Here is a 24,757-nt window from a genome sequence, read left to right as displayed (position 1 = left end):
GATTATAACTCACAAGTTCCCAATTGCTTAAAAGCCACCACTGCTCTACTGAAGAGACTGACATGGACTACGGCTAAACCCCAGGAAGGAGCAGAACAAACTTGCTCTGTTTCAAAATAAACTCTTGATTGAAAAATCTTCTTTCAGACACCTAAACTTTGCTTTTAAGGTAGGTAAAGAGAATGACTAGGGTTTGAGGGAAGGGAGGTGATATTTAACAGCTTTGATGTGGTGCTCTTTGCCTCCTCCTGTTGGCCAGTAGTGATATTCCCAATAGTAATTAGAGATGGTCCGTGGACTCACCATGTCATTAGAAAGAAAAAAAAAATGAGCATTTCAGAAATTATCAGGTGTAGCCACTGCCTTCAGGGAGATAAGAGCAGACATGTTTTGAACTTTGCTTTTGAGCATGGGCAAAGCAGACTTACTGTTCCTCTTGCTAGCATATCCCGTCACTAAAAAATTTATGCTTACCTGATAAATTTATTTCTTTTTTGACACAAGTCCACGGATCATCTAATTACTATTGGGAATATCACTCCTGCCCAGCAGGAGGTGGCAAAGAGCACCACAGCAAAGCTATTAAATATCACCTCCCTTCTCTCCCAACCCAGTCATTCGACCAAAGTAAAGGAGAGAAAGGAAGTAGCAAGTTGCAGAGGTGTCTGAAGTTTATAATAACCAACATCCTGTCTAACAATAACAGGGCGGGTCATGGTCTCATCGTGTCAAAAAAAGAAATAAATTTATCAGGTAAGAATAAATTTTCTTTTCTTTTTAATGACACGAGTCCACGGATCATCTAATTACTATTGGGAATCAATACCCAAGCTAGAGTACACAGATAAGAGAGGGACAAGACAGGGAACCTAAACCGAAAGCACCACTGCTTGAAGAACCTTTCTCCCAAAAGCGGCCCCAGCCGAAGCAAAAGTGTCACATTTATAGAACTTTGAAAAAGTGTGAAGAGAGGACCAAGTTGCAGCCTTGCAAATCTGCTCAACAGAAGCTTCATTCTTGAATGCCCATTAGGAAGCAACGGCCCTCGTGGAGAAGGTTCTGCCTCAATGGAAGCTTCCACGGCAGCAGAGAGGACATGTCCACTAGATCGGCATACCAAGTCCTGCAAGGCCATGCAGGCGCGATTAGAATTACTGAAGCCCTCTCCTGTTTGATCCGAGCAATCACCCGGGGAAGGAGAGCAAACGGTGGAAACACATAAGCTAGGTTGAACGACCAAGGCATCTATTAGTTCGGCCCGAGGATCCCTTGACCTGTATCCGTATCTTGGAAGCTTGGCATTCTGACTAGATGCCATCAGATCCAACTACGATCTGCCCCATCTGAGGATCAGAGTGGCAAAGACCTCCGGATGGAGTTCCCACTCCCCTGGATGAAACGTCCGTCTGCTTAAAAAGTCCGCTTCCCAGTTGTCCACTCCTGGGATGTAGATTGCTGACAGATAACAAGAGTGGGCCTCTGCCCACCGAATTGTCTTGGATACTTCTGTAATCGCTAAGGAACTCCTTGTTCCTCCCTGATGATTGATGTAAGCCACAGTTGTGATGTCCGACTGAAAGCGAATGAATTTGGCCGAAGCCAACTGAGGCCAAGCCTGAAGCGCATTGAATATTGCTCTCAATTTCAGAATATTGATTGGAAGAAGGGACTCCGACTGAGTCCACACACCCTGAGCCTTCAGGGAATTCCAGACTGCACCCCAACCTAGAAGGCTGGCGTCCGTCGTCACTATCACCCATGAGGGTCTGCGGAAGCACGTCCCTTGGGACAGATGATCCTGAGACAACCACCAAAGAAGAGTCTCTTGTCTCCTGATCCAGATCTATCTGAGGAGACAAATTTGCATAATCTCCATTCCACTGTGAGCATGCTCAGCTGTAGTGGTCTGAGATGAAAACGAGCAAACGGAATGATGTCCATTGCCACCACCATCAATCCAATTACCTCCATGCACTGGGCCACTGATGGCCAAGGATTGGACTGAAGGGCTCGGCATGTATTCAGAATCTTTAACTTTCTGACCTCTGTCAAGAAAATTTTCATGGATATGGAATCTATTGGAGTTCCCAGGAAGGGAACCCTTGGTCTGTGGAATTAGTGAACTCTTTTCTAGATTCACCTTCCACCCGTGAGTCCTCAGAAAGGACAGAACCATGTCTGTATGAGACTTTGTCAGATGGTAAGATGCCTGGATCAGAATATCGTCCAGATAAGGCGCCACTGCAATACCCCACGGCATGAGAACCGCCAGAAGGGACCCTAAAACCTTTGTGAAGAAACTTGTTTAGACTCTTTAGATCTAAAATGGGTCGAAATGTGCCCTCTTTTTTGGGGACCACGAAAAGATTCAAGTAAAACCCCTGTCCCAGTCTTGGAACGGGACAAATTACTCCCATAGTAAAGAGGTCTTTTACACAACGTAAGAACGCCTCTTTTTGTCTGGTCTGCAGACAATCGTGAAAGAAGAAACCTCCCCCTTGGGAGAGAACTCTTGAATTCCAGCTGATACCCTTGGGACACGATTTCCAGTGTCCAAGGATCCTGAACATCTCTTACCCAAGCCTGGGCAAAGAGAGAGAGTCTGCCTCCTACTAGATCCGGTCCCGGATCAGGGGCCGCCCCTTCATGCTGTTTTGGTAGCAGCAGCGGGCTTCTTGGGTTGTTTACCCTTGTTCCAAGCCTGGTTGGGTCTCCAGACGGACTTGGCCTGAGCAAAATTCCCTTCCTGCTTGGCGGAAGAAGAGGAAGAGAGGACTCCTTTAAAGTTCCGAAAGGAACGAAAATTAATTGTGTTTACCCCTCAGTTTAGCAGTTCTATCCTGAGGTAGGAGATGAACCTTACCTCCCGTAACGTCAGAAATGATCTCTTTCAAGTCAGGCCCGAATAGGGTTTTCCCTTTGAAAGGAATAGCCAAAAGCTTTGACTTAGATGACATATCAGCAGACCAAGATTTTAACCATAACGCTCTAAAATAACAAATCCGGCATTCTTGGCCGCCAACTTGGCAATCTGAAAGGCGGCATCTGTAATAAAAGAATTAGCCAGCTTAAGAGCCTTAATTCTATCTAAAATATCATCTAAAGGAGTCTCAGTCTTAAGAGACTCTTCTAAAGCATCAAACCAGTAGGCCGCCGCAGTGGTAACTGGTACAATGCAGGCCGTTGGTTGTAAAAGGAAACCCTGATGAATAAACTATTTCTTTAGAAGACCCTCCAATTTATTATCCATAGGGTCTTTAAAAGCACAACTGTCCTCGATAGGAATAGTTGTACGCTTAGCCAGGGTAGATATAGCTCCTTCCACCTTAGGGACTGTTTGCCAATTGTCCCGAACAGTGTCAGATATGGGATACATTTTCTTGAAATTAGGAGAGGGTGAGAACAGGATACCCGGTCTGTCCCATTCCCTCTTAATAATCTCAGAGATTCTCTTAGGAACCGGAAAAACATCAGTGTAAGCAGGTACCTCTAAGTATTTGTCCATCTTACACAATTTCTCTGGTGGTACCACCAATAGAGTCACAGTCATCCAGAGTCGCTAAAACCTCCCAAAGTAACAGGCGGAGGTATTCAAGCTTAAAACTAAAGGACATGACGTCCGAGTCCGTCTGAGGTAACGCACTTCCCGAATCGGAAAGTTGCCCCTCAGACAGAAGTTCCCTGATCCCCCAATTCAGATCCCTGTGAGGGTACATCGGAAATAGCTAACAAAGCATCAGAGGACTCAGTATTCACATTGACCTCTGTCCTACTGCGTTTACCCTGTAACACTGGCAACTTAGATAATACCTCTGTAAGGGTAGTTGACATAACTGCAGCCATATCATGCAGAGTAAATTAATTAGACGCGGTTGAAGAACCAGGCGTCGCTTGGGTGGGCGTAAAAGGTTGTGACGATTGGGGAGAAGTTAGCAGTATATCCTGTTTCTCCTCAGAATCATCCTTAGACACATTTTCTTTACATAAAATCTGTGCTTTACATTTAAAGTCAGAGGGGGGTTCAACAGTGGCATCTAAACACATAGAACAAGGAGTATCCTCCTCAGTGTCAGACATGTTAAACAGACTAGGAATATTAACAATAGTCGTTATTTGCTTAAAATATTGAGCTCTGAAATCAAATTATAGGCAAAAATGTTAATGCAAAAAAAAAAAAAAAAACTGTACTGCGCCTTTAAATTTTAAAAGCGCAACTATTTTTCTTATATCTTCAAAAAACTTGTTTGTGGCAATAAAAATTAGTTTAATGTGCCCAAAATACTCTCAGTATTGCATCCACTTGCTGAGATATGTAAGAAACAATATAATATCGATTTTAACAGATATTTATTTATTAACTTTAATTAGGCCCCTGCAAGAGCTGTGGCGCCTACCTGCCCACGGAAAACACTGCTGTTGTCTGATAAGCTTTAAAGACCCTTCTAAGGCCAAGACAACTTAGGCCCCACCGGAGTCCCAGATTCGGCGCGTCCTGAGCGCACGAAAATAGGCCCTGTCCACCGTGGGCGTAACTCTAACCTGACTAAGACCCGCATGGGTCGCAAGTAAAAACAAACATGTCGATCCACTGAAAAAATTAAGCCATGTGCCCTCTTATATACACTGAAACATCGTAACACTGTACTCCCTCAGGCCAGTGATAAAATTAACAGCCCTTAAAGGGCCATTATACACCCCAAAAAATATAGGCTATTTAAATAAAGCACCAACAGACTATCAAGTTTGTAATTGACATGTATTAGCAATTTTGCTGCTAAATCTCCTAAAAATGATTATAAAGTTTCTAATCCTCTCAGTGCATGAGAATACGAACGTAATCTCCACTAGCTTCAGAGCCAGGCTTTTTCTACACTCCCTATCTAGTGTCCTTTGCCAGCCCCCATGCTGGGGCTGTCTGTGTAATAGACAAGGCTGTCACAAATCCCCTCACCTCTCTCAGCCGTTTCTCCCTGACTGTTTATACTTGGCACGATCTCACTCCCCCCTCTGTCCTCCCGGTAAGCTTTCTGTAGAAACAAGAGGAATATTTCACTCACAGCTCTGTGAAACATGATCCTGAGATGTTTTACAGAGCTGTGTGTGAAATATCAAAGTGAAAAGTACATTGTGTTTTTATTCCATTAAAAAAGCTAATATCTGCATTAGCAAGTCACTAGTTTTGAGAATCATTCGTATCTCAGAATTTATGGAAAGTTTGCATTTGCACAATGTATACATCTCTTACAGAAATGTCACTGATATCTTAGTTTATAGCAGATAAATTATGGATTTTACTATATATTAATGTCAATTAATAACAGACTGTTACCAGCAAAGTTTATTCACCCTAAGTAATTAATGGTGGTAGCCAAATGTTGTAGAAGAAATGGTTTCCCCTAAGCCAGCCGTTTTAATCTGCACCTCGGCAACATTCAGAGCTCCGACCCTGCAGCTACTCCCACTCTTCTGCCTCCTCATAAATATTCATATTGTATTATCTGTAAAGCAGGCGGCGGAGCTCTGTATTTTAACTGTTAATGCAGAAATGGGACAAAGGAGCTCTTCTTTTCCATTCCCATACAGCTTGCCCATCGACATGAAGTCCATATGTGCAGTATTTTTAGCTTAAAGTTCAATTCAACACCATTGTATATAACTAAGCTCACTATTTGAGCAGAGGTTTAGTTCACCTTCACCTTAGAGCTTTAGAGATAGTCGACATAATGTTTTCAGTGAGACCCCACAGAAAGTCCCTTATGATAGGACTATAACGCACCCATGGTAGACGACTTTCAGATGTTAGCACGCACTAGATTTTCAATTGAGTGGTAACACTTTCAACTTGTAATATGATGGCAAAAATAAAGCAACATTTATTTAACTTGAACTATATTAACTTGTATTCTATCCTTATATTAACGCAGTGTGTCATCTTAGTAATTTCATATCTTTTTGAGCATTTGTATAATTAACATTTATATCCCAAACACTTCATTGTAATCATAAATGAAAATTCTGATAACCAATGCCATATTTAATTTGTGTAAGTTAAAAGCTTGATTTGAACAACAATTTAGAGACTTTTCATTAATATGCTAACTGAAAAAATACAAAACCTTTAACAAAAGATATTTCAAATCAGATCCAAATAGGTTTTCAATTGAATTTTAGAAGTCCAAAAATCAAAACAAAAGCTGCTGTAAACTTGATAGAATACCACTGTCAAAATATCCCTCTGCAAGGTATAGGGAGTGTTAGTTTACAGGGAGGACAGAGGGGGGAGTCCCAGAGGGGGGAGTGAGATCGTGCCCGTGTAAACAGACAGGGAGAAACGCTGAGAGGTGAGGGGATTTGTGACAGCCTTATCTATTACAGACAGCCCCAGCATGGGGGCTGGCTGTAAAGGACACTAGATAGGGAGTGTAGAAAAAGCCTTGCTCTAAAGCTAGTGGAGATTACGTTCGTATTCTCATGCACTGAGAGGATTAGAAACTTTATAATCATTTTTAGGAGATTTAGCAGCAAAATTGCTAATACATGTCAATTACAAACTTGATATTCTGTTGGTGCTTTATTTAAATAGCCCATATTTTTGGGGTGTATAATGGACCTTTAAGCAAAACTCCCAGACCTTGAATAAGCCTCAAAGATATATTTACATACTTTGTAAATCAGTATAAAGGGATTCCATGTACACCATTTCCTTACATATAGTGAAAAATGTCAGCCTGTTCTGATGCATCAAGTCTCCCCAGAAACAAATGACTTAACATACCTCAATGCTGCTTGTAGCAAGACAACGTTCTCCACACTGAAGATTTTACATACACTACCTTCAGCTGCGTTGTGGGAACCATCATGGATCTTAGATAATGTTTGCTAAGATCATCAACATCAGGGCAGAAAATAAGATGTCTCCACTCCCTTTGGGAAGTAATAGACTGACGATTTCTCCCTGAGAAAAATAGTACTCACTGGCACAATTTTAAAATAAAAAACTTCTTGATTGAAGAATCTAAACTAACACCTCACTTTACCTCTTCCTATCGCTAACACAGGCAAAGAGAATGACTGGGGGTGGAGGGAAGGGAGGAGCTATATATACAGCTCAGCTGTGGTGCTCTCTGCCACTGCCTGCTAGCAGGTTAAATCCCACAAGGATGAAATCCGTGGACTCGTCATATCTTGTAAAAGAAATGATAAAATATACAAGCTACAGTAATGTAAAACTATTCTGTATTACTGTGAGTGGTAGTAACACAGATTTCACATTCAAAATCAATAGACTACTAAGTGGTGTCATTGTCTGAACCCATAGTATGTCTCTAATCCGTTTTTATTTCCAAAAGGTTTGTCTGGCAACTTTTTTTCCTCTTTACATCTATGAAAGAACAAGTCATCCATATTAACTGCACACTTTTCTACATCACTACCAATAACAAAAAAGGCTAAAATAAAGAGCACTTACTTTTGCTATAGAAAGAGTCTGCTGTTCCATTACTTCATGTAACACAGATCTGGTGCTCTCATTCATTTTGTCAAACTCATCAATGCAGCAAATACCATTGTCACTAAGAACCAAAGCACCAGTTTGAAGAACCAACTGTCTAGTTTCTGGGTCCTTCATCACATAAGCTGTTAAACCAACAGCACTTGATCCTTTTCCTGATGTGTACTGGCCCCTGGGCACCAGATTATACACATATTGTAAGAGCTGAGATTTACTTGTGCCTGGGTCTCCACAAAGCAATATGTTTACTTCAGCACGGAATTTGCCTCTTCCAGTACTGCTGAAATCTTTGCGAGTGCCACCAAATAACTGTAGTAGAATACCCTGCAAAAAACATAAAAAATACATAAGAGTTAATGAATTGGAATGTTATGGTCTTCATGCGTATAGAACTAATGATGCATCATGATTACAATCTTTAACATGAAAAAATATGGACAATATTAATAGAAATACTGTACACTTACTTCTGATAATGGTTAAGCCAATTTTTTTTTTTTAACCTCATTAAAGGAAAAAAGCAAAAACTTTTTTGGGAACCCTTATTTGGATTTCTGCATTCATTACTTATGCAATGTGGTCTAATTATCTAAAGTCACCATTATAGACAACACAATCTGACTAAACTAACAACACATTTTTTAAAAGACAGAGTAATCTTTCACAATGCAGGATTGAAAAAAAGTGAACTATTGGATTTAGTAACAGATACTCCTTTAGCAGCAACAATCTCCCAACATTTCCTGTGTCTGGTTAGAAGATTTGCATATTATTGAGGATGAATTTTAGACCATTCCGTCCCTATAAATCTGTTTCAGTTCATTAATATGTCTGCGTTCTCTTGATTGCACAGCTTTCTTCAGGTCATGCCATCTCAATTGGGTTAAGGTCAAGACTGACTTGGCCATTCCAAAACACAAATCATCTTTTTCAGCCATTCTTTAGTTCATTTACTTGTGACTTCCGTCACCCAACCTCGGTTTAGCTTGAGGTCACAGACTGCTGTCCTGACAGCCTGTAAAATGTCATGATACACTTAAATGAACTGTTCCCTCAATGACTACAAGGTGTCAAAAGAGCAGCACAAACCATGATGCTCCCTCCACCATGCTTAACAGTTGGGGGATGAGGTTTTGGTGTTGGGTACGCAGTGCCCTTTTACCGCAACACAGAACATTCTGCATTTTTGACAAAAAAGTTCAACTTACGTTTCATCTGTTCACAGCACAAGATGTGCAGTATTTTTTTTAAAAAATTTAAGTATAGAAAAACAACCTCCAGAAAACTACAAATTAAGTTTATGCTCATGTGTCCACTATAAGAAAAATACTAAATAAGAATGGTGTTCATGGAAGGACATCACAAAAGGAAACCACTGTTGTATTAAAGGAAGTCTAGTCAAATAAAACTTTCATGATTCAGATAGAGCATGCAATTTTAAGCAACTTTCTAATTTACTCTGCAGAAGGAAATACATGAACCTGACTCATGGCAAATATAAGTACAATACATATATTTAGAACTTTATATAAATGCATAAAGTGCCAAACCATAGCTGAGGTGTCTTAAGTAATAAAAAACATACTTACCAAAAAAGACACCCATCCACATATAGCAGATAGCCAAACCAGTACTGAAACAGTTATCAGTAGAGGTAATGGTAAATTGAGAGTATATTGTCGATCTGAAAAGGGAAGTAGGAGATGAATCTCTACGACCGATAACAGAGAACCTATGAAATAGACCCCCCGTTAGGGAAATCATCGTATTCAATAAGTGATACTCCCTTCACGTCCCTCTGACATTCGCTGTACTCAGAGGAATCGGGCTTCAACAATGCTGAGAAGCGCATATCAACGTAGAAATCTAGCACAAACTTACTTCACCATCTCCATAGGAGGCAAAGTTTGTAAAACTGAATTGTGGGTGTGGTGAGGGGGTGTATTTATAGGCATTTTGAGGTTTGGGAAACTTTGCCCCTCCTGGTAGTATTGTATATCCCATACGTCACTAGCTCATGGACTCTTGCCAATTACATGAAAGAAAGGAAACCACTGTTGTCTTAAAGGAAAAGTCTAGTCAAATTAAACTTTCATGATTCAGATAGAGCATGCAATTTTAAGCAACTTTCAAATTTACTAGAGCTGCAACAACTAATCGTCATAATCGATTATGAAAATAGTTGTCAACGAATCTCATAATCGATTAGTTGGTTTGCAATTAGTTGGTCTGTGCACAACACCAGCTGCTTCACTCCAATGAACTCCTGCATATTGTATTGTTTTATGGTTATGTCCTTAGCCTAAAGGATGTCTACAGACGTCTACTTTTCACTTTTTCAGGACAGTATACGTTTACAACTACCACAGGTTTATGTGCAACCCAGATTTAATAGTCATCATTTGGATTGTTTATATTAAATCAGGTGATTTGGAACTATGCTTTGCATAATATAGTGCTGAGCTTGTTATTTACACCTAGCCCCTAGACTGATGGGAGTTATTTAAATTGATGTGCACTATTATCTGTTTGCACAATTATTAGCGTATTGCTTGTTATTGCTGATTATATGTACTGTAAAAATAAATGTGAAAGGCTTTGTCCTGTTATTGATATACAGTCCTTAGTGCGTTTGATTTGTTTTTTATTGTTTTCTTATATTAATATATTGTGATAATATGTACCAGATTCAACCTATATGTATATATCTGTTATTTTTAGAGCGGACTAGATATTTCCCCCTAACATTATAGCTGGTTATTTACCATTGCATATAGATATTCAAGATATTTTTTATGTAAGAATGTAGTCAAGGGTTACTTTATTGAGAGGCCCCTTGCCAAGGTGAAAACCCCTTTGCATTGGTGAAGAGCTAACAAAGATAAATATCCAACTTTGGTGAAATTGGCAAAACCCTACTTATACATCTCAAGCACCTCAACACCATCTTAGAGCCTTTTCTCTGCTGCAGGAAATATAGCTGTAAACAGAGAACCAGCCTTAGCCAGAAGCATGTGGACATGTTGAGATTTTTGCATTTCAATGCAAAGTTTCTGAAAGAGTGAATAACAGAATGTTATTAACAGTGATAGTCTCTTTCTAGTTCTACCTCTTTTCAAACAGTTTGTGGTTTTGTTTTGTTTAATTATAAAACTGTGCTCTGCTGCTTAAAAATTGGACAAACAGTTGTGTTAATGTAAAGTTTTAGTCTGAAGTTTATATTTGTAACACTCAGTATGTGGATTTTATTTAAAATATAGGAAACAATTATTGATTCTTTTTTTATCCGATTAGTCGAAAAAATAATCGGCCGATTAATCGATTATGAAAATAATAGTTAGTTGCAGCCCTAAAATTTACCCATCAATTTTTTTTGTTCTCAACATTATAAACAGTGGATCACAATGCTGTCAGCATAACAATCCACAAAAAAAAAAAGAAAAAAAAAAAAAAAAAAGGGAGCAGCAGTGAAGGTGTTATCTGGCAATGGTAATATTGTATGTATTACCCTTCCACCTAGCTCCCTGATTTATCCCAGAAAGCTCTCCCCTCCCACACTGCTTACCACCATCTTCTTAAACAAATTTAATGTTATACTGCAATGTAGGGATCCCACCTTCTTAGTCTTTGACAAATCCATATAGGCGAAATGCGCATCAGGCGTTTTTCCATTTCATTTTATTCCCCTCAGCCTTTTGTAAATATGAAACCTAACTTGATTTCTAACTTATCTCTGGCAAATTGACACAGGGACCACCCTGATAATACCAGCTCTAACAAGTATACAACTTAGTTAGCAATAATTGTGAGAGGATCATCCTCTAGCCTTAGTTAATTTTGTGGAGTTGCTTGTCACCTGGCTATCAGGGCTACCTGCATTTGTGGTTACTCAGATTTAATGTGACATTTCATTTTTTTCTATATATATCTCTATAGGCTGTTGGGACTCATATCCTTGTGGTATTTTTAATTTAAGTTTTATCGCACCTACATCCACATGATTTTTTTTTAATTCTTAATTAACAATATTAAAGGTTAAGTTTTATATTAACCTGAAATGTTTTCCCATTTCCCCTTATACCTATATTAGATTTGTTGTTGAGTGCTCCTTAAGTGCCACTTTTCTTTCACTTATTTTTCATCCCACCCGCTTAGCCTCCCATCTCTCTGATCCATCACAAACCGAGGTCTAACCACCACCATCTTAGCTAGTGGCAGTTGACACATACTTCCATTTGGTGCAAGGTGTTTATTCAAACGTGATTACAAATAGCTTTAGCAGAAGCCGTTAACACAGATTCACCCCCCCGCACTGTAAATACGCAATGTCTTTAACAGAAAAAAAAAAAAAAAGTGTGCGCATTTTAGTCAAATTGTGTTTGTAATTAAGAATTAGATGAAGATCAGATTTTTGAGTAATCAATGAGGAAATCCAGGTATCCAAAGGGTTCACAAACTTTCTTGCAACCATAGGTAAAGTGCGGGAGCAGCAATATGCTATTGGGAGCTAGATGAACCAAAAGGCATATGGCCACAAAATACCAGATTTGTTGAGCTAAGTCTTTACCTAGGTGTGCAACCCCTTTTGCAGGGGTTAAACAAATTGTGTCCCTTTAAAACTTTTTTGAAAAGATCACACCTCATGTTAGCAGTATAATTAAAATCAGTTATGTAATTAAAAACGAGCAGTACCTTTTTAATGTCTTCATGTTCATAAATACTTGGGGCAAGAGCTGAAGCAAGTCTCTCATAAATATCTGGTTTAGCAGCCAGATCCTTTAACATTGCCACTCGTTCTTCAGTAAACAGCTTCTGCTCCGAGTCCTCATCAATCCCATGCAGGCGTTTGGAATCAGTTTTCCGGTAATGAATTACATCAATATGAGTCTTGTAAACAGACTTCACATTTCTAACCCTTGGGTTTACACGTATTGGTACTGCTCTGTAAATCCCTGTTAATGAAGAATTGTTTAGAATAAATCTCAGTTATGCCAGGCAAGAAACTAATAGCAGCTTAAAGCAGTTTTCAAAACCACATCATATATAATTTATTTATTATTATTTTTTTTAAATTCAGATTACCTGTTATATTCACTCTGTCTCCAGGCTGCACCTTGTCAACTAAATCATTGTGTCCATACAAAACAATTGTATGGGGAGTCTGACCTGCTGGCATATCTTCAGGAGATTCCTGGAGTTTGATCTGAATAAAAACAAACCAAAAAATAAATAAATCAGTAGAACGTATACAAGGTTCCTAAAAGTATAACATACTAATAAAAGTTAACTTTCCCTCACTACATGAGAATTGTTAACCTCTAGGAGCTAGTAAGACAGAAAACCCTTTGACTGTCAGTAAATGCACTCCTTACAACTGTACAAATTGCTTTTTCACATGCTCAGACAGCAATGTTTAATGGGAATTGGAAAATCTGAAGGGATAAAGACGATGTCGTCAGATATCTGGTCCAGCCAAGAAGAGTTCAGGAAATGGCATGCTTGCGATATGCAGAACTGGCATAGTGAAAGCAACCCTAAAAGGTTTGGCTGTATTGCAAATTAAATTCATTAGAAGTAATATAGTCATTGTTTAAGTGTCAGATTACTCTATGATACATCATAGTAATCTTGCAATTTGTCAGCCTTGCGTTGCTGTAGAACATATTAGCCAAGTCTCAATGCTTTTCTTTTTACTGCGTTTGTAACTAGCCAAACTCCATCAACATTTGCCTTATTTGGAGAAGCCATTATGGGCGTTAGTCTGCAGATAAGGCTAGTCATGGTAATAACATTAGTATAAAATGCATTGTTTTGCAGTTATCCATTTAAGTCAATTCGGGAAATATGCGTAACAGGGGTAACCTTGAAACGTTAGGGTGCTTTTCTGAAAAAGAGAACATCCAAAATTTCCAGAGCTAAACTAAATGAAAATGGGACAAAATAAATAAATGAAAATAGATTGCAAAGCTGTTTCCATTACTTATAGCTAAACATTTTATATAAAATAAGACATTTACTATCCCAAGTTACTAATACAGCTATATTAAGATTATAAAATGGAAGCTATGTAAAAGCAGTTAACAGTAATTCTGTCAGGACATAAAATAATTTACAATAAACACACTGCCAGCTTACCATCTGCTTGTCCGAAAACATGGAGCGGTTGTGAATTAGAGCCATGCTGTGGGTTGTGTTGCAGTGCTTACAGACTGATGGTTCTGCAATGCGACCACGGTCAATTTCCACCCTAGTACTGAAGGAGCACACCTGGCATTTGAAGAATGCTTCCTGCATCTCGGGAATTATTTGAGAGGTTCTGATGACCATGCCTCCAATCGTTATTAGCTGGTCAATATCTGAACAAAGAATGCAGTTGAAATAAAAGTATCACCTCAGACATTTTAAAGTTAAACTTCACAACTAAAGTTAAAGTGATGGTAAATTCTAGCATTTAGAAAAACGCAAGGATTTACCATCACCAAAAATAAAAGGTAACCTTCATTCATCAGTTAAAAATAAAATAGGTACCTTTATTTCGCCGCAGCTGTGCCGAAATAAACTGTGTGTGTGTTCCCCCCCTGTGTAATAATTGATCACAGCTTTTTTTTTAATAAACCCATGTGAGCTGCTTAGTATACTAATAAGTACCTGGGATGCCATGTCTCAATCATAAGCAAATTTTAGTCATTGCTGAATTTGGTTTCTATTTGTACTTTCCATTTCCTTTGAGAATTTATTCCATACTTTTAATATGCCTAGAAACATGCCTAACGGAGTTGCTTCTATATGCATTTATGTTTGCAATTAGAAACAAGTATTCTAAAAGGCATTTGAATGTTCCTTAGCTTACTAAAGTATGCTCATATTCCTGCCCCCCCCCCCCGCTACAGATCAAAATTTAAACTTAATATCTTTAAAAACTAAAATTTTAAATAGAACTATTTGTACAATATACTTACATTACCAAAAATGTTTATTAAAAAGTTACTGTTTTTCAGCAGCATAAGCACAAGATTGAGGGCCTGTGCACGAGCATTTAAACAGTATACCTTCTCAGAGTGAGCATGTCTTATTTGACACAAAATCATTTTTTAGACACAATTACACACCACCGCCAGCTCTATGAGCTTAAATACTGGCGTACGGGCCCTTCACAGCATACCTGCTTATGCGACCAGAAAAATAGCAGCTTACTAGAAGCAAGTTAGATAATGGAAGTATATTGCAAAAATGCTTCTATTTAAAAGTGAAATTAACATTTAAATTGTATTCTTTTAAGAGAAAGCATCTTGTGACAAGAGGAGCTGTGCTATGCAGTGTCAGTAGTGTGAACTTCAGCTAATAGTAATAATGTTCCTTGCTGCCAACTTAAAATATACACAACCTCAGAAGGTAAGCATAAAATATAAAGTGTGTGCATGTGTACAAATAAGTAAAGTCACACAAACACTGCTTTTAAGGTGATTTGTTTTCTTCATATTTGAAGTAACTCAATTTATATTGAAAACAAATTAAAAAAAAAACTGGAAAGCAAAACTTTTTTGTAAGTCCATTAAAATGCTCTTTTGTTATTGTGCAGTTCTGCATTTTAGATTACTTAAAAAATTTAAGTTATGAAGACACACTGCTGCACGGGTTCAGAATTTACAAATATACAATAAAAAAATTCCACATTATTTCTAATATCTTGATAAGTGATTATACCTTCAGGGTTTAAACTTCTCATATTTCTGGTCTTCAATGCATTGAAAGGCCTAACTTGAATTTGGTGTTCAAGGATAGAGTCAGGGTAACGTTCAAAGAAGATCTCATTGGCGGCCATATCAAAAGTTGGAATGACTTCCTATAATATATACATGACCATTACATAAAAAACATTAGTGTGCCGAGCATAGAATTATTAGAAAAATCATTTCAAACAAGACATTAAATAAAGTTAAATTCAGAATCTGGGAGGCTGCCAGTGGCGCCATCTCATCAACCGCATCATTTCTACCTCCTATGAGTTCCTCAAAACTAAGCTATGAATTTAGAGGTGAAAATTGTACAAAATTTCAAGTTAAGCAGATTAATACCATTAAAAGGGACACTCTACTCCAGAATTTGTATTGTAAAAAAAAGAAAAAAAAAAGAAAAATTCACTGTCAAAATGCACTGAGCTAAAAAGGCAGCCTTCAATGGCTTAGAAATTACTATATGAGCCTACTTAGGTTTAGCTTTCAACAAAGAATACCAAGAAACCAAAGCAAAGTTGATAAAAGTGAATTGGAAAGTTGTTTAAAATGGCATGCCCTATCTGAATCATGAAAGTTTAATTTTGACTAGACTGTCCCTTTAATATTTCTTTCTTGACACGATGAGTCCACGGATCATCTAATTACTATTTGGAATATCACTCCTGCCCTGCAGGAGGCAGCAAAGAGCACCAAAGCAAAGCTGTTAATCATCACCTCCCTTCCCTCTACCCTAGTCATTCTCTTTGCCTACGTTAGAGCAAGGAAGTGGTAAAGTTAGGTGTTGGTAATAGATTCTTCAAGCAATATTTTATTATTTTTTTAAGTAGTACAAGATTGTGCTGCTCTGTTCTGGGGTGTAGCAATGGGAACTTGTGGGACATAATTCTCACTGCGCCTCCCATATTCTGATGCTACCCTTACCCTGAAAACATGAGGGATTTTTCTCAGGACTTTCGTTTATTTACAGGTCAATGGGAGGGAGAGGACCTCTCAAACCTGGGAACTGCCTTGCTGCCAGGCAGATGAGGTTTTTATTTCTGGGAGTAGAGGATCTCAGAAAAAGTTTGTGCACTTTATTATTTTATCTAGAACTCATTGAACTTGGACTCAGATTCTCCTAGTATATTTGGGGACATTAAGGCAGTTAGGACGAAGCACTGGGGTTGACATGTGTCTCATCTCCCGACCGTCTCATATCTAATAATAAAGCAGACCGGGAGATTTTATATTTTTGAACTGTTGACAGTGTCAGCTCTAAAGGGGTTCTCTCTTATGTAGAGCTATCGAAATAAACAGCTGTTTAAACTGAAGCTGTTCAGTCTGTCCGGTGGCTATACTTAAACAATGGCGACCGGGACATCACATTGAGTTTTTTATTTAAATGATGAGCTGTTTGTCACAGTGTGAGAGGTGTTTCTGTGATTGGTAACAACGGACTAGCATCTTTTTAATCTGAAGCTGTCCATTCAATTCTTTTGCTCCCGGTTCCACTACTTAAACAATGGCGACCGGGAGATGACTTGTGAAACGCCCACGAGGGGCGGAGCTTGTTAATGGCGCCAGTGTATATGCACTCCTTAACACTTCAGACTATCGGAAGGAGCGGGGGAATTTAAGTCTAGAATGGGTGCCTTGCAGAAAACTCTTCCTTCCTAACTCTTCCGGTTAGCAGAAGAATTCTTGTTTGAGGTTTTTGCGCTTAAGACAGCACTAAAAGGTCAGGATTTGTGTAGAGAGGCTGACGCCTCAGCTGGGTCAGACTGAGGTGTAGAGAGGGTTTAGCAGTATTAAAATTCCTCACGTTCATATTCAGACATTTCTGACATCATAAAATAAAGAAGTCTCACTTTAACATTTACAGAGACAGTAACGTTTGTTATATGTTAATTTTTATTAACAAAAGGTTAAGTCTTATTTAATTATTCTGCCATATGTGATAGTGTGTGTGCCCAGGCGCCTAACCAAACAGAGGCAGGTACTCTACGCGAACAAGTTGATTTACGATTAAAAAGCAATTTAATACATGATAAAAAGCAATTCAATACAAATGAAAATTTATGGGTATATAAAAAATGACAATGGTTGAATATTAAACAATGAAATCATGGATCCATGATACCTACACAATAAAATAACATTAAAATATATTAATGTAATTTTATGATAAAAGGCAAAATCAACAAACAATACCAATTGAATGGGTTATACACAATTGCAGAGTCATAAGAGTTATTCTAGGTATTCGCTGAATAATGTCCTGTTAGGGATGGTTAACAGTTTATAATTAATCCTTCTTCCAGATATGCCATATGCGAGTCAGATCGATTAAGGAGATGTACATAAAATTTTATAACACACATGCAGTGCAATCCTCGCAAACTCCACCTGGAGTTGCTGCGCAAGACATCGCTTCTTTAATGTCATGGTGATATCTGTGAACAAAGTAGTAACGTTTATTTTAAGTATGTTTTTAAGAAAATAAACAAAGTTTGGAATGTATTAGGTTTCTGATGGCCAGATGGCACCTCAGCAAGATTAAGCTGGAGTGTAGTTAAGTTCTGCAATGTTTGCGTGCTAATTTAGCTTACTTCTGCACACAAAAATAAAAAGTTACTTTTTAAAATTTAAAAGAGACAGTAACGTGTTTTATGTGTTAATTTTTGTTAAAGAATTCCAACTGTTTGTGTAATTCATCCTTTGTGACTCAGGCTTGGATATCATTGTGGTACTACCAATCCACTTCTATTGCTCGTTTACTGAGATCCTAAAATTGATAGACTTGTTCTAAACCTACTCCTTTTTAAGGCGTATGCTGCTTAGGAGCCTAGTGACAATGGTCAAGATATGCCACAATTTTCTCCTACAATGTCCCCAAAAATGTATAGCCCACATGCAGTGCCCTGCGTTCTCTCATACTCCACCTGGAGTTACCTTGTATTTAATACATGATCTGTTTCTCCCACGCTCTAGGGAAAAAGTGCAAGAGCACATTCTCTCAGAATCTGATCCCGAGTTTCTTTTCCTTCTGTTTTAGCTACTCTGGGTGACCCCGACACCAGTAGGTTATTATAATATTGTGATGTGCCCTTCATGGTGTAAGTATTTAATGTACCAGATAGGGCTATAGAGTTACCCCTTTTTCTCTTTAATTTAAAAGGAAGACGATACTCAGGGGGACTAAGAATTTCCACGCTAGCCAAGGGAGATGCTAGTCGCATGGAGGATAGTAGTTCCTTAAGGACTCTATGTAGGTGAAGAACCCTATAGTTAGAAGTTAAGAGGGTTTTTACATGTCAACCTTCGGTTGGTATGGCTACTGTTTCCATGCTTTGTCTGTTTCTATTGCACAGACACCCCTCTTGCAGGGATAGAAGGGTTTTTAAGTTAGTAGACCACTTTAAATACAGAATAGCGTAAAGTTAGTATGAGATAATTCCGTTCCTTTCGAGATTTCTAGGAAAATCCTTCCACGCCTCTTCCCAAGTTTAAGCTTTTCTGGAGACCCTACCTGGCTTAGAATAGGGGAAAATAGTCCAAAAAGCCTGCTGTTGAATCTAAGAAAGCATGAGGGGCGTGCACCCGATCCGTAAAGGGGCAGGTTCTCCTTTTTCAATAAGGTTTGGTTTTTGTGATCATGATCCCTGGGTAGGGTACATTGTGCCCCAGGGATACAAATTAGAGTTCAGGTCTTTTCTCCCAGGGGCAGGTTCCTGCTTCAAGATTATCGGCAATGGCACCCTATCTGGACAACATCCTAGTACAGGCGCTATCCTTACAACAAGCAAGATTCCACTCAGACATAGTGCTACCCTTCCTGCGATTTCACGGGTGAAAGATAAATTTGGAAAAAAAAAAGAGTCCCCTAGTCCCAAATTCGAGGGTAGCTTTCTTGGTAACCATAATAGATTCCCTATCAATGAAGATTTTTCTGATGAAAGTCAGGAAATCAAAGATTATCTATACTTGTCTAGTCCTTCAGTCCGCTTCTAGGCCATCAGTGACTAAGTGCATGGAGGTAATAGGGCTGATGGTGGCGACAATGGACATCATCCCGTTTGCTCCGTTTCACCTCAGACCTTGGCAGTTAAACATACTCAGGCAATGGATCGGAGATTATGGGGATTTGTCTCCACAAATACTACTGGAGAAGGAGACAAGGGATTCTCTTCAATGGTGGTTGTTTCTGGATCATCTCTTCCAGGAAAATTGCTTCCGCAGATCATCCTGGGTGATTGTGACAACAGACGCCAGCCTTCTAGGGTGGGGAGCAGTCTGGGGCTCCCTAAGGGCTCAGGGAGTTTGGACTCAGAGTCTGTTCTTCCTATAAATATTCTGGAGCCGAGAGTGATTTTTAATGCTCTTCTGGCATGGCCCAGTTAGCCTCGGTTGAGTTAATCAAGTTCCAGTCGATCAACATAACTTCAGTGGCTTATGTCGATCATCAGGTAGGAATGAGGAGTTCCTTAGCGATGACAGAATTAACCAAAATGACTCAATGGGCAGAGGCCCATTTTTGCTGCCTGTTGGCAATCCACATCCCAGGGGTGGACAACTGGGAGGCAGAATTCCTGAGTAGACAGATCTTTCATCTGGGGGAGTGGGAACACCATCCGGAAGTGTTTTGCAGTCTGATTCTTAAATGGGGTCAGCCGGAATTAGATATGGACCAAGGCAGAAATGATAGATGCCTTGGCGGTTCCTTGGACCTTCAGTCTAGGATACCTATTTCCTCGGTTTGCTTTTCTTCCTCGGGTCATTGCGTGAATCAAACAGGAGAGGGCATCGGTGATCCTCATTGCACCGGCTTGGCCTCGCAGGATTTGGTATGCAGAGCTGGTGGAAATGTCGTCTCTGCAACCTTGTAGACTTCTATTGAGAAAGGACCTTCTAGTTCTAGGGCCCTTCTCCCACATCTAGTATCTCTGAAGCTGAACTGCTTGGAGATTAAATACTTAATTTTGTCCAAGCAAGGATTTTCTGATTTGGTCATTGTGACCATGATTCAGGCTTGTAAGCCTGTAACTAGAAGGATTTACCATAAGATATGGCGTACATATCTGTATTGGGTGAGTCAGGGGCTACTCATGGAGTAGAGTTTGGATTCCTAGAATTTTATCTTTTCTCCAAGAGGGTTTGGAGAAAGGATTATCCACAAGTTCCCTAAAGGGGTCAAATGTCTGCCTTATCTATTTTGTTACACAAACATCTGGCAGATGTTCAATCATTTTGTCAGACTGTGATCAAGATCAAAGCTGTCTTCAAGCCAGTTACTCCTCCGTGGAGTTTTGAACTTAGTTCTTAAAGTTTTCAAGGGGCTCCGTTTGAGCCTATGCATTCCTTAGATATTAAATTGTTATCTTGGAAAGTTATTTCTGGTTGATATTTCTTCTCACAAGTATCAGAGCTCTCAACATTACAGTATGAGTTCCCTTACCTTATTTTTCATTCTGATAAGGTAGTTTTTCGTACTAAGCTAGGCTTCTTCCTAAGGTAGTTTTCTGCCCAGAACATTAATCAGTAGATTGTTGTTCCTTCCTTGTATTTCAATCCTACTTTTCAGAAGGAACGTATCTTGCACAATTTGGATGTGGTTCGTGCCTTTAAGTTTCCCCTGCAGGCAACTAAGGCTTTTTGTCAGTCTTCTGCATTGTTTGTAGTTTTATCTGGTAAACGTAGGGGACAGAAAGCTATGGCTACTTATCTTTCTTTTTGGCTGAGGAGTATTATTCGTTTTGCATACGAGACTGCTGGACAGCAGCCTCCAGAGAGTTAGGGCTCTTTCCACAAGGGCTGTTGCGAACTCATGGGCATTCAAGAATGAAGCTTCGGTGGAACAGATTTGCAAGGCTGCAACTTGGTCCTCGCTTCACACTTTTTTCAAAATTTTATAAGTTTGTCTCTTTTGCCTCGGCTGAGGTAGTTTTTGGGAGAAAGGTTCTTCAAGCAGTGGTGCCTTCCGTTTAAGTTCCCTGTCCTGTCCCTCCCGTATCATCTGTGTACTCTAGCTTGGGTATTGATTCCCATTAGTAATTAAGATGATCCGTGGACTCATGTCATTAAAAAGAAACAAAATTTATGCTTACCTGATAAATTTATTACTTTTTTGACACGTTAAGTCCACGGCCCGCCCTGTTTTTGTAAGAGACAGGTTGTTGGGCTTATAAACTTCAGACACCTCTGCACCTTATTACTTCCTTTCTCTCCATGACTTTGGTCAAATGACTGGGTTGGGAGTGAGGGGAGATGATATTTAAAAAGGGACACTGTACCCAAATTTTTTCTTTTGTAATTCAGAAAGAGCATGCAATTTTAAGCAACTTTCTGATTTACTGCTATTATCAATTTTTCTTCGTACTCTTGCTATCATTATTTGAAAAAGAAGGCATCTAAACTTTTTTTTGGTTTCAGTACTCTGGACAGCACTTTTTATTGGTGAATTAATTTATCCACCAATCAGCAAGGACAACCCAGGTTGTTCACCAAAAACGGGCCAGCATCTAAACTTACATTCTTGCATTTCAAATAAAGATACAAAGAGAATGAAGAAAGTTTGATAATAGGAGTAAATTAGAAAGTTGCTTAAAATTTCATGCTCAATCTGAATCATGAAAGAACATTTTTGGGTACAGTGTCCCTTTAACAGCTTTGCTGTGGTGCTCTTTCCCGCCTCCTGCTGTCCAGGAGGTGAATATCCCATTAGTAATTAAGATAATCCGTGGACTCATCGTGTCAAAAAAGAAATAAAAATGTATCAGGTAAGCATAAATTTTGTTTTTTACTTTGGAAGCCCTAAGCGAGTATAGTGAGGCAGGGACCTGCATTTTACCACAGCAGCACCTCAGTGACAGAAACTAATTAAATTCCATCAAGAGCAGTAGTGACATGGTAATTTACAGCAATCTGGGACTGTTGGGAACTAAGTTTCTGATAACGAAGGGGAGTCCTGACTCAAGAAAACCCGTGAGGTTGTAGACTGTCCCTTTAATGTCATCTGTTGATTACACTGCTTGGCTAATTTAGTATACCTAGAATTTTAAGTAGTAAGTGAGCCAACAATTTGTCCTTTCCATTTTTATTGCAGAGTACTAGCTGTTCACCCAAGCTTTGCATAACTAAAAGATACCCTGTTTTAGAGAAAACAAGTATTGCTTACTTTCTGCCTCTCAAGGAAAATCACAAACTGTTGAAAAGTAGATCGCCAATAGGTTTCAAAAGGGTCAACACGGTTTTATGTATTTATACTAGCTTGATCTTCTGAAGTTGATTATTTACATCATGAGCTCTACTCTAATATTTTTTACGTTCATACTATTTTTTTTTTAAATTGCTTTCAGTGTTCTCCCCAGGACATTTTAGCCAATGTTAACCTAAAATTAGCTAAATATTAAAAATGTTCAATTTTGTTCTGCACAAATCATTAAATATATTTATATCGCCACCGGCTTGCAAATTATTCTGTGAAGAACACTGGATTGGTTTATTACACAGGTTCCAAAAGTAGTCCCCCCTATTTTCAAATTTACCTATTCTTTGTAGTAAAAAATACTAAAAGTGTGGGGTCCAGAAGTGGCCCATAATAAGAATGTAGGACATAAGAACTCATACAAAATATGTCATGTTTTCCCATTCTCAATAACAAACACATAATTTATGCTTACCTGATAAATTTATTTCTCTTGTAGTGTATCCAGTCCACGGATCATCCATTACTTGTGGGATATTCTCCTTCCCAACAGGAAGTTGCAAGAGGATCACCCACAGCAGAGCTGCTATATAGCTCCTCCCCTCACTGCCATATCCAGTCATTCGACCGAAACAAGACGAGAAAGGAGAAATCATAGGGTGCAGTGGTGACTGTAGTTTAATTAAAATTTAGACCTGCCTTAAAAGGACAGGGCGGGCCGTGCACTGGATACACTACAAGAGAAATAAATTTATCAGGTAAGCATAAATTATGTTTTCTCTTGTTAAGTGTATCCAGTCCACGGATCATCCATTACTTGTGGGATACCAATAACAAAGCTAAAGTACACGGATGATGGGAGGGACAAGGCAGGAACTTAAACGGAAGGAACCACTGCCTGTAGAACCTTTCTCCCAAAAACAGCCTCCGAAGAAGCAAAAAAGTGTCAAATTTGTAAAATTTTGAAAAGGTGTGAAGCGAAGACCAAGTCGCAGCCTTGCAAATCTGTTCAACAGAGGCCTCATTTTTAAAGGCCCAGGTGGAAGCCACAGCTCTAGTAGAATGAGCTGTAATCCTTTCAGGGGGCTGCTGTCCAGCAGTCTCATAGGCCAAGCGTATTATGCTCCGAAGCCAAAAGGAGAGAGAGGTTGCCAAAGCTTTTTGATCTCTCCTCTGTCCAGAGTAAACAACAAACAGGGCAGATGTTTGACGAAAATCTTTAGTAGCCTGTAGGTAAAACTTCAAGGCACGGACTACGTCCAGATTATGCAAGAGGTGTTCCTTCTTTGAAGAAGGATTAGGACACAATGATGGAACAACAATCTCTTGATTGATATTCCTGTTAGAAACCACCTTAGGAAAAAACCCAGGTTTGGTACGCAGAACTACCTTGACTGAATGAAAAATCAGATAAGGAGAATCACAATGTAAGGCAGATAACTCAGAGACACCTGGTTCCCCCTTGATGGTTGATGTAAGCCACAGTCGTGATGTTGTCCGACTGAAATCTGATGAACCTCAGTGTTGCTAACTGAGGCCAAGCTAGAAGAGCATTGAATATTGCTCTTAATTCCAGAATATTTATTGGGAGGAGTTTCTCCTCCTGAGTCCACGATCCCTGAGCCTTCAGGGAGTTCCAGACTGCACCCCAACCTAGAAGGCTGGCATCTGTTGTTACAATCGTCCAATCTGGCCTGCGAAAGGTTATACCCTTGGACAGATGGACCCGAGAAAGCCACCAGAGAAGAGAATCTCTGGTCTCTTGATCCAGATTTAGTAGAGGGGACAAATCTGAATAATCCCCATTCCACTGACTTAGCATGCATAATTGCAGCGGTCTGAGATGCAGGCGCGCAAATGGCACTATGTCCATTGCCGCTACCATTAAGCCGATTACTTCCATGCACTGAGCCACTAACGGGCGTGGAATGGAATGAAGGACACGGCAAGCATTTAGAAGTTTTGATAACCTGGACTCCGTCAGCTAAATTTTCATCTCTACAGAATCTATAAGAGTCCCTAGGAAGGAGACTCTTGTGAGTGGTGATAGAGAACTCTTTTCCACGTTCACTTTCCACCCATGCAACCTCAGAAATGCCAGAACTATCTCTGTATGAGACTTGGCAATTTGAAAGCTTGACGCCTGTATCAGGATGTCGTCTAGATAAGGAGCCACCGCTATGCCTCGCGGTCTTAGAACCGCCAGAAGTGAGCCCAGAACCTTTGTAAAAATTCTCGGGGCAGTGGCCAACCCGAAGGGAAGAGCTACAAATTGGTAATGCCTGTCTAGAAAGGCAAACCTTAGGAACCGATGATCTTTGTGAATCG

At 39.4% G+C, this 24,757-nt stretch overlaps 1 protein-coding gene across 1 annotated transcript in view; it reads right to left on the bottom strand.

Moving 5' to 3' along the window:
• MCM4 (minichromosome maintenance complex component 4) overlaps positions 1-24,757 on the bottom strand; it is a 50,215-nt gene that overhangs the window by 11,987 nt on the left and 13,471 nt on the right. The window contains exons 8-12 of the mRNA XM_053715029.1: positions 15,215-15,353; positions 13,646-13,866; positions 12,593-12,713; positions 12,203-12,462; positions 7,469-7,834 (exon numbers count right to left, since the gene is read on the bottom strand). Of these exons, the coding sequence (XP_053571004.1) occupies positions 7,469-7,834; positions 12,203-12,462; positions 12,593-12,713; positions 13,646-13,866; positions 15,215-15,353 (1,107 nt within the window). The remainder of the gene's footprint in view (positions 1-7,468; positions 7,835-12,202; positions 12,463-12,592; positions 12,714-13,645; positions 13,867-15,214; positions 15,354-24,757) is intronic.

This window comes from Bombina bombina, chromosome 5 (genome assembly GCF_027579735.1).
Source record: "Bombina bombina isolate aBomBom1 chromosome 5, aBomBom1.pri, whole genome shotgun sequence".
NCBI lineage: Eukaryota > Metazoa > Chordata > Amphibia > Anura > Bombinatoridae > Bombina > Bombina bombina.
This window is presented reverse-complemented; position numbering and strand designations above follow the sequence as displayed.